Source organism: Crotalus tigris, unplaced genomic scaffold, assembly GCF_016545835.1.
Source record: "Crotalus tigris isolate CLP2741 ecotype Arizona unplaced genomic scaffold, ASM1654583v1 scf7180000018371.15429387391:27106975, whole genome shotgun sequence".
Lineage (NCBI taxonomy): Eukaryota > Metazoa > Chordata > Lepidosauria > Squamata > Viperidae > Crotalus > Crotalus tigris.
In genome coordinates, this window is record NW_024096970.1 from 7,102,204 (window position 1) to 7,117,395 (window position 15,192).

General features: G+C 33.7%; 1 protein-coding gene across 5 annotated transcripts in view; it reads left to right on the top strand.

Moving 5' to 3' along the window:
* The window catches only part of SULF2 (sulfatase 2), a 298,168-nt gene that overhangs the window by 254,332 nt on the left and 28,644 nt on the right, over nt 1-15,192 (top strand). For all 5 annotated transcript variants that reach the window (XM_039351249.1, XM_039351250.1, XM_039351252.1 and 2 more), the window contains 3 exons: nt 266-394; nt 1,634-1,699; nt 3,327-3,456. In XM_039351249.1, coding sequence (XP_039207183.1) covers nt 266-394; nt 1,634-1,699; nt 3,327-3,456 — 325 coding nt within the window. The remainder of the gene's footprint in view (nt 1-265; nt 395-1,633; nt 1,700-3,326; nt 3,457-15,192) is intronic.

Here is a 15,192-nt window from a genome sequence, read left to right on the forward strand (position 1 = left end):
CATATCTTATATAGCATTTTATGGACTTCACCTATCAATAAATAATGCTAATACAATGGCTGTAAGGATTACAAGCTATTATAACTTAAGCTTGACACTCTCCGATGCAATATAAATTCTAAATTATTACTAGTTTTCCCCCCAAATTGATAAACACTTGGATCCCCAGAAGAGTACATGGTGTAATTCTATTTCCATTACAGATTAGGCTGGGATTATTGTTCCAGCTGTCTTGTAAAGATTGTGTATATATATTTCTTTTCAGGAATCCTCACATTGTATTGAACATCGATCTTGCTCCTACAATTCTAGATATTGCTGGCCTGGACATTCCACCTGACATGGATGGGAAATCTATACTAAAACTGCTGGATTCTGAAAGACTGGTCAATAGGTAAGGGTGCAAAACATATGCAGTACACTTACATATACTGCAATGCACTGTTCTTTAAGCAAGCTATGGGAACGCTGGTTTTGATTATTAAATAGAGCATTATGGTACATTGTGTCTTGTTATATCAATGCTATTTATGTTACATAGAAATTCTTAGAGGAAAGGAGAAACACACACACACATATAAGAAATCATTCCTCTTGGTATCCGTGCTGTTTTTAATAATCCTCTCTTATTCTGGTGCAGGGGGCAAAGTTTTATGAATTTTCATGTGATCTGGGGGCATCAGTGGGAAGCAATTTTTGTTTTTCTCAATTGATACAACTCCAAATGGAGTAACCAGGGTCAACTGAATGAGGTTTTACTCCTTTTTTTGCATATAATCAAAGCCTGTTTACTAATCTTCCTATTCTGAAAATTTCTATTCCTATTAATATGCTTCACTATTCTATAGTGTCTCGATAAATGGGCTTTTTACAGAAGTAGCAATAATAAGAGAGATATAAGTAATCCTATAATGAAACTAATATCCACAATAAATATTTAGGATGATGGATGGATGGATGGATGGATGGATGGATGGATGGATGGATGGATGGATGGATGGATGGATGGACAATAAATAGGCAGGCAGACAGACAGGCAGAGACTATTGGTAATAAACAATGTTCTGAATTTTTTGCCTTAATCATGAATAGATTGATATTTGCCTAACCTGAATAGCTGTTGCTGTTATCCAAAGATTAATAATGAGACACACATGGTTACCAAAGTACTGTTGATTTCAAGGTAATATTCACAACCTTCACAATTACACATATTTTTTAAACAATAGAAGTCTTGCACATTTGTCAGATTTTCCAAGATTTTAGTATATAAGACCTTAGCTGATCTTAGAGAGACAGTCAGAATCGTACAAAATGTCAGTTTATCAACCAGGATTTCATAGAATCTTTCAATAAGTTCACCAAAATTTCATTGGCTTTAACAATCTGGCACAATTTGGAGCATTTTTATCCCAATTCTGCCATAATACTAGACTAGGTACTTCTGACTAAGATCTGTAAAATTTGCTAACCCTGCTCCAACCTGACTGATTAAAAAGATGATAAATAATTAGACTTTTCTGAGTGTTTAGATAGGTAAAATTGGTTTCAGAGAAACATTTGGGATCTTAACCAGAGTTAAAACAAGTTTGTACTAATCATAATTAAATATTGATTCAAACCTATGTTTCAGTTTTTCCAGATTCCATTTGAAAAAGAAAATGAAGGTTTGGAGAGATTCATTTTTGGTGGAACGAGGGTAAGTAGTTTGAAATTTGTTTTATTTTTTTAGAGATTTCATTGCTTAAACCACAAGTTGCTAGAATTATTGTAGTCAAAGTCAGTTGTTTATCTTAAATTATGTAATTTCTTCAGCAATATTAGGTTTTTCCTTTGGGAAGTTGCTTTACTAAAAAATGAATTTATGATTAGATTCATTTTTAATGAATGTAAGAACACATACAGTTGAATTTGATCAACATAATATCTCAGCTAATTGTTTTTTAATGAGATAGATAGTTCTTTGCCATACTTAATGAAATCAGTCTATTGTGAAAACTAGAGACTGAACCATACTATCTAGGTGAGCAATTTGCTTCCTTTATAACCATCCAGATGGTTTCTACAGGATGTCCAGAGAAAGCATAAAGACATTCTTCCTGTATTTTAGTTCTTCAATACTTGCTGTCTAGAATCACATTGTCTCCGAATAAGTAGTAGTAAATCAAAGGAACTAAAAGCATGAAATAAGCAAAAGGAAAAGAAAATACATGTAGTCCTCGATTTGCAACAGTTCAAAGTTACAACAGCAGTGAAAAAAGTGATTTATGACCATTTTTCACATTTACAACCACTGGGCTGGAATTTCCATCACTAAACAACATAGTCATAAAGCATGGCATCACATGACTACATTGCTTATCAGTGGTAGTTCTGGCATTTCCAGTCGCCAACTTTAAGGACTGGCCATAAGCTCTATTTGTTCAGCACCATCATAAGTTGAACAATTGCTAAACAAGCGATTATTAACCAAGGACCATCTGTAATTAAATAAAAGAATAAAATTTATTCTTTCAGTTTCCACTTTTCTTTTTCGAAAATATCAACAGTTCCAGGCAACCAACACTGTTTTGGTGTTTGTTTATTTTCAAACCATTTAATCTTCCCTTCATATTTGTTTTATGTTCAGTTTTCATCTTCTCTCCTTACGTGCCTATGCTACAGCAGTGTGGTTTTTTTCATGTTAGTAAATCATTTTTGTGTTCAGTCCAAAATCATTTATCACCTATTCACTCTTAGCGCCATGCCTTCTGATTTTATCAGACAGATTATCTAAATACCGTATTTCTACTGCATTCAATTATTAAATTTGTCCTGACAGTATATCAGTACCTAACAAAAGTATCAGTTCCTTATGCTGTTCATTCATGAAAACACAATATATAAGCAATACATATTAGTGTGTACAAGAATAGTGATTCCATGAAAACATAGAAACAGGCACAGAGTTTAATAATGAATACAGAATTCAGTCCAACCTCATGATTGTGATTGGTAGTAAGATTTCAGTATTGTACTTTTGTGACAAACCATCATAAATTATGTAGGTTTTTTTTCAAAGTTCTATATTACAAAAAATAAGACAACTATTCTCCATACAAGTCACTGAATTCAGCTTTGTTTTATATAAGGTGCTAAGAAGCATGCACAAGAAGCAGTGAGATCAAGAAATAAAATATGAATAATCAAGTAGCTAATGTTGTCAATTGGCTTTATGTAACAGAAAATTTGTTAGTATATTTCTGTTGTGTCAATTTCATTATTTTTCTTTACCTATTGAAGGTACTTGTATTTCCATAAGCAAAAAAGCATCTTTTTTTTTCAAGCAAGCTGTTGCACAAAAGAGACAATGAAAAAATGGATGCTCAAGAAGAAAATTTTTTGCCCAAGTACCAACGAGTGAAAGATCTCTGTCAGAGAGCTGAATATCAAACTGCTTGTGAACAACTTGGACAGGTGAGAACCATTTGTCAAAAATATTCAGCATCTTGAGACTGAAGTATCATAACAAAGGCTTAGAAATCCCTTTTTTTAATTTTCCAGGTGGAAATTGGCAGAGTTAACAGAGTAATTTTTCCTTCTGCTTATGTTGTAGTAGCAGGAAATGTATTCAAGAGTACAGCATGGAATTTGAGTGAACACTAAGAAATAGTTCCTCTTTTTTAAAATTTTCTTTCAGCTAAACAAACTTTCATATAATTTTTCATTTGGAAATTCCAGAGGTAATAAAAATATGTATGTGAGACTACTGCTTTGTCTCTTTAAAAAAAAGAATAACAGAATTTGGAAGGACTTTGGAAAAGTTCTAGTCCAACCCACTGCTCAAGCAGGCGATCCTATACCATTTCAGACAAATGATTATCCAATCTCTTCTTAAAAGCCTCTAGTGATGGAACACCCACATTTTCTGAATGCAAGCCAATCCACTGGTTAATTGTTCTGTCAGGAAATTTCTCCTTATTTCTCTAAGAAATGTGCAAAAGTTCTGCTGTTTATTCCTAGAACATTCCAGTTTTCTTGAGAGTGTTCTATTTGTCTCTAAGACTATAGCAATATCGAACCAGCCATTCTGGGAAAATGGATCCTTTCCTGGGGACCACTTCTTGTGCAGATTTATCCCTAAAATTTTAAAATTTTTGCTAGGAAAACTGCAGGGAGGTGTCTAGGTAGTCACCAGGGGTCAACACTGACTTGAAGGCCCCCCCCAAAATTGGGGGATCATCTCTTTTTTATAAATATTTCTTCAGAAATTAGGCAATACAAAAGTAATATAAAGAAATAATTGCTGATTTATTTTTTCATTTTATGACATAACTAAATAGTAAGATGATACAAGAACCCTGCCTCTCTCTTAAAAAAAATACCACTTCTATAGCTTTTTTACTCTGAACAGATGCCATTATATGGTTTTGTTGCATTGTTTTTCTACCATCTCTCTATGTTGATACTTTTATGGAGAAAGAAAAACATCTCATTGGCTTTTCCCTTTCCTGCAGTTTTTTTGTTATGCAGCAAGGTCTAGAAAAATATTTTAAAGACCATGACTAATCCTTCAGATGACTTTTTGTAAATGGTTATTTTAGCCCTGTTTTATCCTCTGATTATTACAGGCTGTTTGAAGTAAGCAGCTTTCCAAACAACATTATACATACCTTTTGCCCTTTCTCTTTCTTGTTTTAAAAGAGGTAATAAAGTCTTTCTGCAGTGTCTACAGAAAGTGAATAGCTACCCATAAATTCCATTGCCTGTACTGCTAGTAGAGAAGAAATGATGAAATTGCTGTCGCCTATGTGTTTGTTGTCAAGGAACCAAAGAATGGTTTGAAGCATTTCAGCATGAATTGGTTTGGGCACTGCAGCATAGGATAAAACTGAGCAAAAAAGAACATAACAGAACTTGCAGGCATCGAGTTGATTAGTCAGAGCACATTTCCAAATAGTGACCATTCCCATCATTCATTGAGTCACTGGCCTACACCTGTTGTTCTATCTAGACAATAAATATCTAGTCAGGGAAAAATGTGTCAGGAGACAAAAACCTTTTACAATATATTTGTACAAAATGAGCCAAATCTGTGAATGGTAGGTATTTTTTATGAATGTGTGGTACTGTTCTTTCAATATATAGTGTTATCTCATTCATTCATGGTCTTAAAAATATGTGCCAAATGCAAGCTGTTGGTATGTAAGACTGTTTTCATACTAAGCTAAACTCTGAATTCCATAATCTAATGTGGTGTCTTCTCAGAGTGAATTCTAAATCTTATTCTAAATCCTTGATATACAGAACACTTGCTAATCAGGATGAGCTCCAATCTGTTCATTCATTCAAACATTTTGTACCTAAAGCCAGTTTTGGAATGTTCATACAATTCTTTATTTTTACACGGAGGGGGTCGGGATTCAATTGGGACATACTGTGTGAATGTATTCATTTTTAATTGTTATATTTGTTGTTTTAATTTTGTACGCCACCCTGAGTCCCTAGGGATTGGGCGGCATATAAATTTTATTAATAAATAAAATAAATAAATAACCTTTCACAGGCATTTCAGATGGATACAGGTTAATCAGGATAGAAGTAGTTGCTATACTAAATGAGGTTGCATATGGCTCATGAGTTGCTCACTGATGCATTCAGGTGCTACTTAAGTGTTCATATGTTATATTAATTACTCTTTATCTATTTTGGTCTCTTGTTTCTGTGGATACAAAGGTAAATATATGATTAGGTTTGAGATCACTACAGTCCTTGACTTATGATCACAGTTGTGACAGAATTTTTGGTGCTAAGCAAGGCAACTGATTTAACAACCTTTTTTGCCACAGTTGTTAAGAGCATCACTGTGGTTGTTAAGTGAATTATGTGGTCATTAAGCAAATCCAGCTTCCCCCATTGATTTTGCTTGTGAGAAGGTCACTAGAAAGTTCACAAATGGTGATCACATGACCCTGGGATGCGTTGCCAAGTGCCTGAATTTTGATCATGGGACTTTAGAGATGCTGGGAAGATCATAAGGAGCAGCTGTAAATCACTGTTTTCAGTGTTGTGACTTTGGTCATTAAACAAAAGGTCATAAGTTGAGAACTACCTGTATATCAAAAGGGATGTCATATTTCTGTCTCTGCTGCTTCTCATCTGAAACATGATGAGACTTTGGAGCATAAGAAAATTCTTATTCTTTTTAAAACACATTGGGCCTTGGTTCTTTTAGATAGGTTCTACATATTGTGGAAACATGACAGTACATTCCTTGTGTACTGTCCTGTTAGCTTGAATATCTGGCAATACCAAATTAGCATAATGCATAGTGTTTTGAAATTTTAAATATATTGTCCCTTTACTTTCAAAATCATTATTTATATATTTACTTATGCTTACCAGATTCAGGACAGAATATTTATAGCCTAAAATGAAAAATTTAATATCTAAAATAATTTAAGTGACTTAAAATGGTGATGATTGAAATAGATAGTATTATTTCATAATATCCAGAAGAATTACTTTTTAATTCATATCTTAAAATTATTTAATAGCTCTATTTCACAAATTTCTTTGTTTTCAGTGCTATACAGCCTATCATACAAATATTGCAGCATAATGTCTATGAGATAAATATGTTCTTTTTTTAAAAAAAGTAACCAATTTCACTAACGGCGCTGCTGTGTGGCAGATTCTTAGAAACATGGCCAGCTGAGCATCATGTGAATTTCAGAGCCAACACATTTGGGAGCAGCAGACTGTGGGAGGCAATTCTAGTATTTCATTAGATTTTGGTCAGAAAATTTATGTAGCATTGTAATGTTTATACAGATTTGTTTATTCAAATACATCTGTTCAATTGAAAACTTTTAGAAGAGAATTTTGTCTGGTATATAAGAGTAATTTTATTATTTATTTACCTAAATAATTTTTGTACAGTAGCTGCTTAGCTAGGGCAATCCTAGACAGTGTACTAAAGGTAAAACAAAACCATATGATATCACACACTTAAAAAAAATACCATTTCATATCAAGATGTAATGATATATTCAGCCAATGGCCCTCACTTAACTTGCAGTCTTTATGACCTCTAACTTCCTCCTTCCCCTCTGCTTTTTATTCTTATAATTGTTGAAGACACATACTTCATTTACAAGTTCTGCTGCAGTGACTGCTAATATTATTTTGTCTACTTTAAACCCAAATAGGAAAGATATAAATTCATGGAAACGAGACAGATCTTACTATTGCCCTATTGCCAGTTATCATCTAGCCTAAACAGGAGGGATGAGCCGTATAATTCAACCCTCAGACCTGCTTTAATTCTTAATCATGTCTCACAACTCTTACCTTCTCTTATTGTACATAACCTCTCTTATTTTTCATAATAGTCGTCAGTGCAGTGAATCTTCCTCATACCCACTCACTAAATATCATTACCAAAAACTTCAAATGAAAATTGAAAGTCAGTTGACAAGTAATTTGCTCTGAAGGTATATTAGCTTCAAACTCATCAATATTGTAGCCTCTTTAAAAACTATTTTAAGTACCGTAGTATAATTTTCTAGGAAATATTTAAGCAATTTTTATGACTGTAACTTACAAGAAAAGGGTACTCCTCCTTTAGTGATCATTCGCAGTTATGATAGTGAGGAAAAAATAACTTTACAACCAATCCTCGCATTTACAAGCTTCACAGGTCTGCAAAGAAAAGCTAAAGTAAGATCATACGCACAGTTGTGTTTTCACTTAGTAACTGCTTCACTTAACTGTGTTGCCATTGCCAGTTGTTTGTTAAACAAGGACTAGATAAAATACAACTTATATATTTTTTTTCTCTTCCTTGAATTAATTTCCCATTATTTAAAACCAATTTCATCTACTTAAATGACCAAGTTGCCAATCCCAATTGTGGTTGCTAACAAGGACTACTTGTACTAATAAGTGGCTGATTATAATCAATAGTTTCATCCTTTTAAACATGAAAGATTCTTTTCACTAAATCAAAGATCTGATTCTGTATGAGTTCCCTTAAATCCCATTGGACCTAATAATTTCTGTAACTGTGATTCAAGGTAATAACTGAAAGTCCTCTGCTTTGATTTATCCTTCAGAAATCTCTGATACTCACTCCAAGCTTTTAGGCAGTTTGTGGGCAATTCAAGCTGGATTCAGTCAATTATTGACATTCTTCCCATCAACACTGTGTTTATGTGCGCGCGCGCGCGTGTGTGTGTGTGTGTGTGTGTGTGTGTGTGTGTGTGTGTTTGTGTTTAACAAGCCATTAACTATGTTCTGAGAAATCTAAAGAGAGCGTGATTTTCCAGAATAGGAAATACGAAGAATATTCCTCTTGGGAATGACTGATTTATTTGAACTATGTCAAGCATTTTAAAATATTTTTCCCACTTTCCTCCAATGAAATATTCATTGTACTTTGGAGATTGGTCTCTTAGATTAGTTTTTAATCCCCACCCCAAAATGTGTTTTGTGCCATATTAAATGCCAGCAAATCTTATTTTGATAAAATTATTTATACAGAATTGTAGGACTGCCACATCATAATATTTATTCTCAGCTAGCAGATACATGCACCCAATAGCTTATGTGCATATAAACAGATATATTCACAAATATACAAACAGAAGAAGAAATATAATCATGAACCTTGAGGCTAAGTAGCTGTGGTGCTGTGCCATTGTGATACAATGTTCAAAGACATACGGTCCAAAATTTCCTTAATTTTGCTATTGCAGTTTAATACCTTATATTAGAATATGTGTGATTAATGTTTCCAGTTACTGTTATTATAGTGATCACTATGCTTATCTTGTATCCATTTGAGCATTGTATAAACATGCTACAGATCAGATCTTTTCAACCTAATGGACCTTTAGCTTCTATGGTTGCTATTTTTTGTTCTGGATATGCATCTATATATAGGATACATTCAGTTAGACCAGTGATTCTCAACCTTTCTAATGCCGTGACCCCATAATACAGTTCCCCATGTTGTGGTGACCCCCAAGTGGGTGTGGCCACCAATAAGAGGGAGTAGGACAGCTAGGAAAAGGGAAAAAAATGGCGGACAGCATGGTTTGGTGACCCCCGTGAAATGGTCATTCGACCCCAAATGGGGTCCCGACCCACAGGTTGAGAACCACTGAGTTAGACTTTCTTTTCAGAAAGTATTCATAGAATTGGCTAGAAATCTTTTACCATATCACAACCGTGACAGTTAGAACAATTAACAAGCGGAACAACCTGCCTCCAGAAGCGGTGAATGCTCCAACACTGGAAGTTTTTAAGAAGAGACTGGACAGCCATTTGTCCGAAATTGTATAGGGTTTCCTGCCTGAGCAGGGGGTTGGACTAGATGACCTCCAAGGTCCCTTCCAACTTTACTATTATTATTATTATTAACAACCAACATATGTTATTTTGTGTTAGATCAGGTGACTGCTAGAAGAAACATTCACTATCCAGACCTATCTCCATTAATAATAGTAACAGTATAACAAGTTGGAAGGGAATTTGTGGATATTCTGGTTCAATCCCCTGCTCAAGCAGGAGATCCTATGCCATTCCAACTGACCATCTTATGTCCAATTTCTTCTTAAAACCTCCAGTGATGAACACCCACAATTTCTGGAGGCAAGCCATTCCACTGATTGATTGTTCTTATTGTCAGGAAATTTATCCTTAGTTCTAGATTGGATCTCTGATAAGCTTCCAGTCATCACTTCTTGTCCTGCCATAAGGTACTTTGAGGAATAGATTGAACCGTCTTCTCTGTGACAGATCCTGAAATAATTGGAAGATTACTATCAAGTTACCCTCTCATCTTTTCTTCGCTAGAGTAGACATACCCAGTTCCTACAGCCATTCATTGCCTGCTTTATTATCCAGCCCCCTAATTATCTGTGTACTCTTTCTAGAGCCTCAACATCTTTTTTATATCCAGGTGACCAAAACTGAACACAGTAATCAAAGTGTGATCTTTAATTAAAGCAATGTTAACACTTCCTGTGGTCCAGATACTATCCCTTTGTTGATGCATTGGCTTTTTTGTAGTTCTCATCTCACCTTAGGCATGACAAACCAGTTTGGTGACCTTGGACCAATCTGTATCAGGTTTGTTGTTATAGGGAAAATAGGAGGAAAAAGATTATTAGATATGTTTGCCACCTTGCGTTGTTTGTAAACATAATAAAGGCAGGATATCAATCTGTCAATCAGTTCCACTGATGTTCAGTTGAAGCCAGTGTATCTAACAGGTTTATTTCTTCTCTTCTGCTTTCCTCAGCCCTATCAAATATAAAATATTTCTAATGCATTCACCATTTGCAACACACTCTAAAAAAATTTCTTATTCAACTCCATTTTTTCTTTTTTGCATTTACCATGATAAATTTAATTTTGGAATATTTTTCATTCAGTAGACAGTGTTGTATGGCCTATAACTTCATACATTATTATACATTATCTTAAGTGAGAATAGATTTTTTTTCCTTTGGAATTTAATTGCATTCTGGTTGAATTAGTCAAAAACCTAGTGCAGGGTATGTGTCAATCCATTTATATACTTTATTTCCCAATTCACCTGAATTTATTTTTAATCAGTATAATAATTGACAGTAAATGCTTGGTGATAAGCATGGAATTTGCAATTTGATATTTCTCTCCTATGTGCAGAACAGAGAAAGATTTAAACTATGACAAAATAGAATAATTTTTATTACATCTTTCATTACAGTCCTGAGATAATTTTTTCTTGACTTAGAAATTTGAATTTGGAATCAGTAGGAAAAAAATAATAATAGGAAATCATAGGGAAATATATTACAAGAATAAAAGTTTAATAAATTCCTTCTCCCAAATTAGAATAGATTAAGACTTTTGATGTTCCACTTGAAGAAAAAATATGGGTCTCCTATAGACAAAAACTGCTATAATTTTCTAAAGGTAATGAAAAGCAACTCATTGGAATATATGTACATGTACAAACTATAGAAATTTAAGATTTGGATTACACATAATTAAATCACACCAATTCTTTTTATCTCTTCTATAAGTGTAATAAAGTACTGTAATTAAATTCTGTGTTTTGCCCAGAGGATCCTATCTTGATTGGCCTCAATCTGCCTGGAAGAAAGATTTTGTGTGGCCTCATATCTAAAAAATGAATTTTCCACCCCAGTGTAAGTTCAGGTTGCACTGTTTTTCAGATAAATTCTGTTGTCAGAAGAAAGTGAGTAATCTAGTGTTCCACATATTAAAAACACTGAAACTTATAAAAGTCTTTGTGTAGGTTTTTTTACTGATATTTTTCTAAGGATGTATCTGAACATCAAGTGAGTAAAACAAGTGAGCTACATCCAATAATAGAAAGGTCACAGTTATTAGATCATGTTTCAGTCAACTTATAATTTCCATAGTTATATAAAAAGTTCAATAAAAGTTAGAAATCTCAAATGTGTCTAACATAGAGAAGGTCCAACATGAACATCATCATAAAACTGTCTAAAGAAATAAGGTAGCTCAATGTCAGCATAATTAAGGAACTATGTCCAATGGAAGCATGAGTTTATTTTTATTCCTTTGCGTGGTTGCTCATCTTAAAGTACAACTCTGGGCAGCTCACATCAACAACATGAAGTCTAATGGCCACTGATATTTCTTCCCAAAAACTTTCAGCAGTTCCAAGAAGGTTCCACACCCATTTCCACTATTCAGGTGATCCTTAGGGCATAGACTAACCTTCAAGTGGCCTCAACGACTCTCAAAAAGAGTACTAATGACAAGATGACTGCAAGGAGTATAAATCCTTCCATCCTCCTCTATTCAGTCAGAATTGAAGAAGCTTTTTGGATGTGAAGCAAAATATATTCAAGGAAAAACAAGAAAGTCCAGTTGCCTCTTGAAAAAGCCCCTTTGGGACAGCCATGACCTGAATGACTGAGAATCTCCATAGACACATTCCCAAAGTAATCTAGCCTTGAAAATTGCACTAAAGCAGCTGGGAGGGATATAGGAATGGAGTAAGGATGAAAGTAAGGTCTGAGACCTTTTTTTTAAGGTTGGCTGGGCATGTTGCTTCAAGGGTATCTAAGCTGAGTTATTTAGAATTTTTTTAAAAGAATGTATTTATTTTTTAAAGAATTTATTTATTTTAGGTAAATTAACACATATATTCAAATTTTTAAAAGGAGAGTTTCTTGGCCAATATTTAACTGGAAGTAAAATTCTCATTTTCTCATGCTACAGTTCCCAATTGTTGTTTGTTTTTAGCATGTAATACCATCTCAAACAAGCCTATCTGTAAGCAAATTTTGATTTTATTAATCTGTTTGATAATGCTGTTGTATTATTTCCAATAATAACATGAAATTCTACAATGTGTCATTAAAGTCTAATATGATTGAGGTACAAAAGCTTAGATGAACATATTTGCAGAGTAACATTTCTCACCATTTCTGTGCAAATGTACTTAGCTACAATAAGTATTCTATATATTAAAATGTATCTTTTTACAATTTTGATCAGTGGTGGGATTCAGCCAGTTCACACCACTTCAGCAGAACCGGTAGCTAATTTTTTGTTGTCCAGGACCAGAATGGACTTCCAGAAGCGGCATCCACACAGAGAACTGGTTGTTCACATATTTGAATCCCACCACCGATTTTGACTGTATGATTTTCAAATACTTAAAAAGTAAAACTCAAAGAGACATCGTTAAGATTTTCCCAGAAATAGTTTTGTTGGTGGAAATTCTTCCTACTTAACTAAGGTTTTCATATTACTCATTTCATTTTTTCATACAGCTGTGGACATATTTAAATAACTTTGTTAAAAGCTAACAACTGGGAAAGTTAAAACTGTACATGTGTTTAAAAAAGCAAGGCTTCTTATAAGTAGTGTAGAATATTAAAGCATTAATACAAAAATAAAGTTAAAAAAAGGAATGATTTTTTTTCTTGTAATATTATCAACATGAGCATGCTAACGAATACAACCAAATTATTCCTTGCCCTTTGGGGTAGTAGTCTAAATTCTCTTTTGGTGCATTTATTTGCATTTTATACTGCTCTAAAAATATTATTTAACAGAGCTGAAAGTAGAGTTTGATTTACTCAGTGGAACAAACCAACTGGCATAATCTCTATTTATGAGCTGCGCCATCTGGCCTTTCTCCCTGCCCTTGTCAAGATCCAATTGACTATTTCTTTAAATTATAACCTTCTGGTTGCTGGGCCTGTTTAGCAGTACTAAACAACTATTAAGTAAATATGCTGAGTTCTGTCATTCATACTATTTATGGCAGGAATTCACTGGGGCTCTAGCACAGGAGGCAGTTCTTTCAGGTTTATTTGCCTTAAATATTGCATATTAATTAACAGAATCTAAGCTATATCTGAGAGGACAGCTGCCATATTTGGTCTTTACTATGATATTACTTTTCATAGTTAAATGCCAATTAAATAATGGAAAATCTTTTTTCTGCTTGTATTGATGGTTTGAGTAGTAAGAGTTTACTCTTAACTAATTGAAAAGTAACTGAGAATCCAAAAGCCAGATATGTTTGCCTTATAGCAGTAAGCACTATTATCTGAAGATGAAAAGGTGTCATCAGTTCTCTGTCTATGACTGGTACATAAGTTGATCATCATTTTGCCTGTTCTCTGCAGAGGTGATAGCCAATTAAGATAGTCTGAACCAGGTGCCTAATGGATCCAGATGATTTCCTGAGGGCACTTGGGGGCATTCACATAAATAGTACCACTGCATATCTGGTTGCACTCTGGAGTTCAGAGGTGACTTGGCCATTAAATGAAATTGCCACCAAACAGCTTCTCCTGAATCTCAAATGATGGGGTTATCTTAATTTTCTAAAGGACTTCAGGAAATGAAACTGATGGTGGTGAAAAGCAAAGAATGAATGTAACTGAACACAGTGTGGGTACATTCATGTTCAGGGGAATTTTGTGGCAGTAAAATTGGTAAAATACTCTCCACCTTGACTGGGAGAACAAACTTGTTAAGATTGGAATCTTTTGCATATAGAGGAGATCAGTGTATCATTTTTGCAAGATATTTTGCTAAGAACAGAATCATAGGATCCATTTTCTCTTGCAAACTCTATTCATTGAGGTATGATTTCGAGCATGTTAAACTGAGTTCCCTCAGATGGTAATAGAAAAATATAAAAAGCTGGGTTCGATAAGACCAAAGATTATCTAGTCTACTAGATTGCAAGGGTGACTCCAAGATATAATTTTATCATATTTTGTCTATATTTTAAATTACTATACTCTATTTTAATTTCATTTTAGACTGTATTTTATTCCAATTTTATTTTAAGTCGTATTTTACTCTAATTCCATTTTAAACTGCATTTTATCAAATTTCATTTTAAATTGCTTTTATCAAACTTCAGTAATAATTTGTTGCTGTAACTTTGCACTTTGATATGGCCCAAGGGCTAATCAATAAAGATTTATTTAAAAAATCTAGTCTACTATTGTATTTCCACATTATGCAGTGCTAAAGGATATTCCCCAACAGTCTCTAGAAAACTTACATAGCTGTTACAATGATTAGTTGTACTGTGTAGCTATTGTGATTATTACTTTATGATAATATTAATACATCATCCATAAATTTGTTTAATCCTTTTATAAAGCTTTCCAAGTTGCTGGTTATCATTACAACATAAAGTTGCATATTCTGTGAATTCTATTCTATAACCTATGTGCTGGGGTGGTTGGGTGGCTGGGAGGGGAGAGATTTACCTTTTCTGAATTATCACTCTCTTTTGTTATTGGATCACTCAAAGTTCTGGTATCTTTCAATAGGAGGTGCAGAATAACTACCATTTAATGCAGATCCAATCTAGAAGATCTATAAAAACCCAGAAAGGAAAATTTCCATTTTTATTGTGAATTTAAATTTTCTACCATTCTAAAATTATAGTGTGCTTACAGTAGTAGTAAGTGGGTTTTTTTTATAAAAAAGTATGCTTTTCCCTTGTTTTTGTTTTTGAAGAAGCATCCTGCAGTTTTATTATACCACTGTTACTTTGATTTTTAAATAAAAATTAAACAATTATAAGTATTTTATAACCCTCCTCCCCCAATTATCTTTGCTTTCTTAACCTTTTTCATTACAAATCATGAATTGTCTCCAGAAAATTTTACAAGCTCATACTTG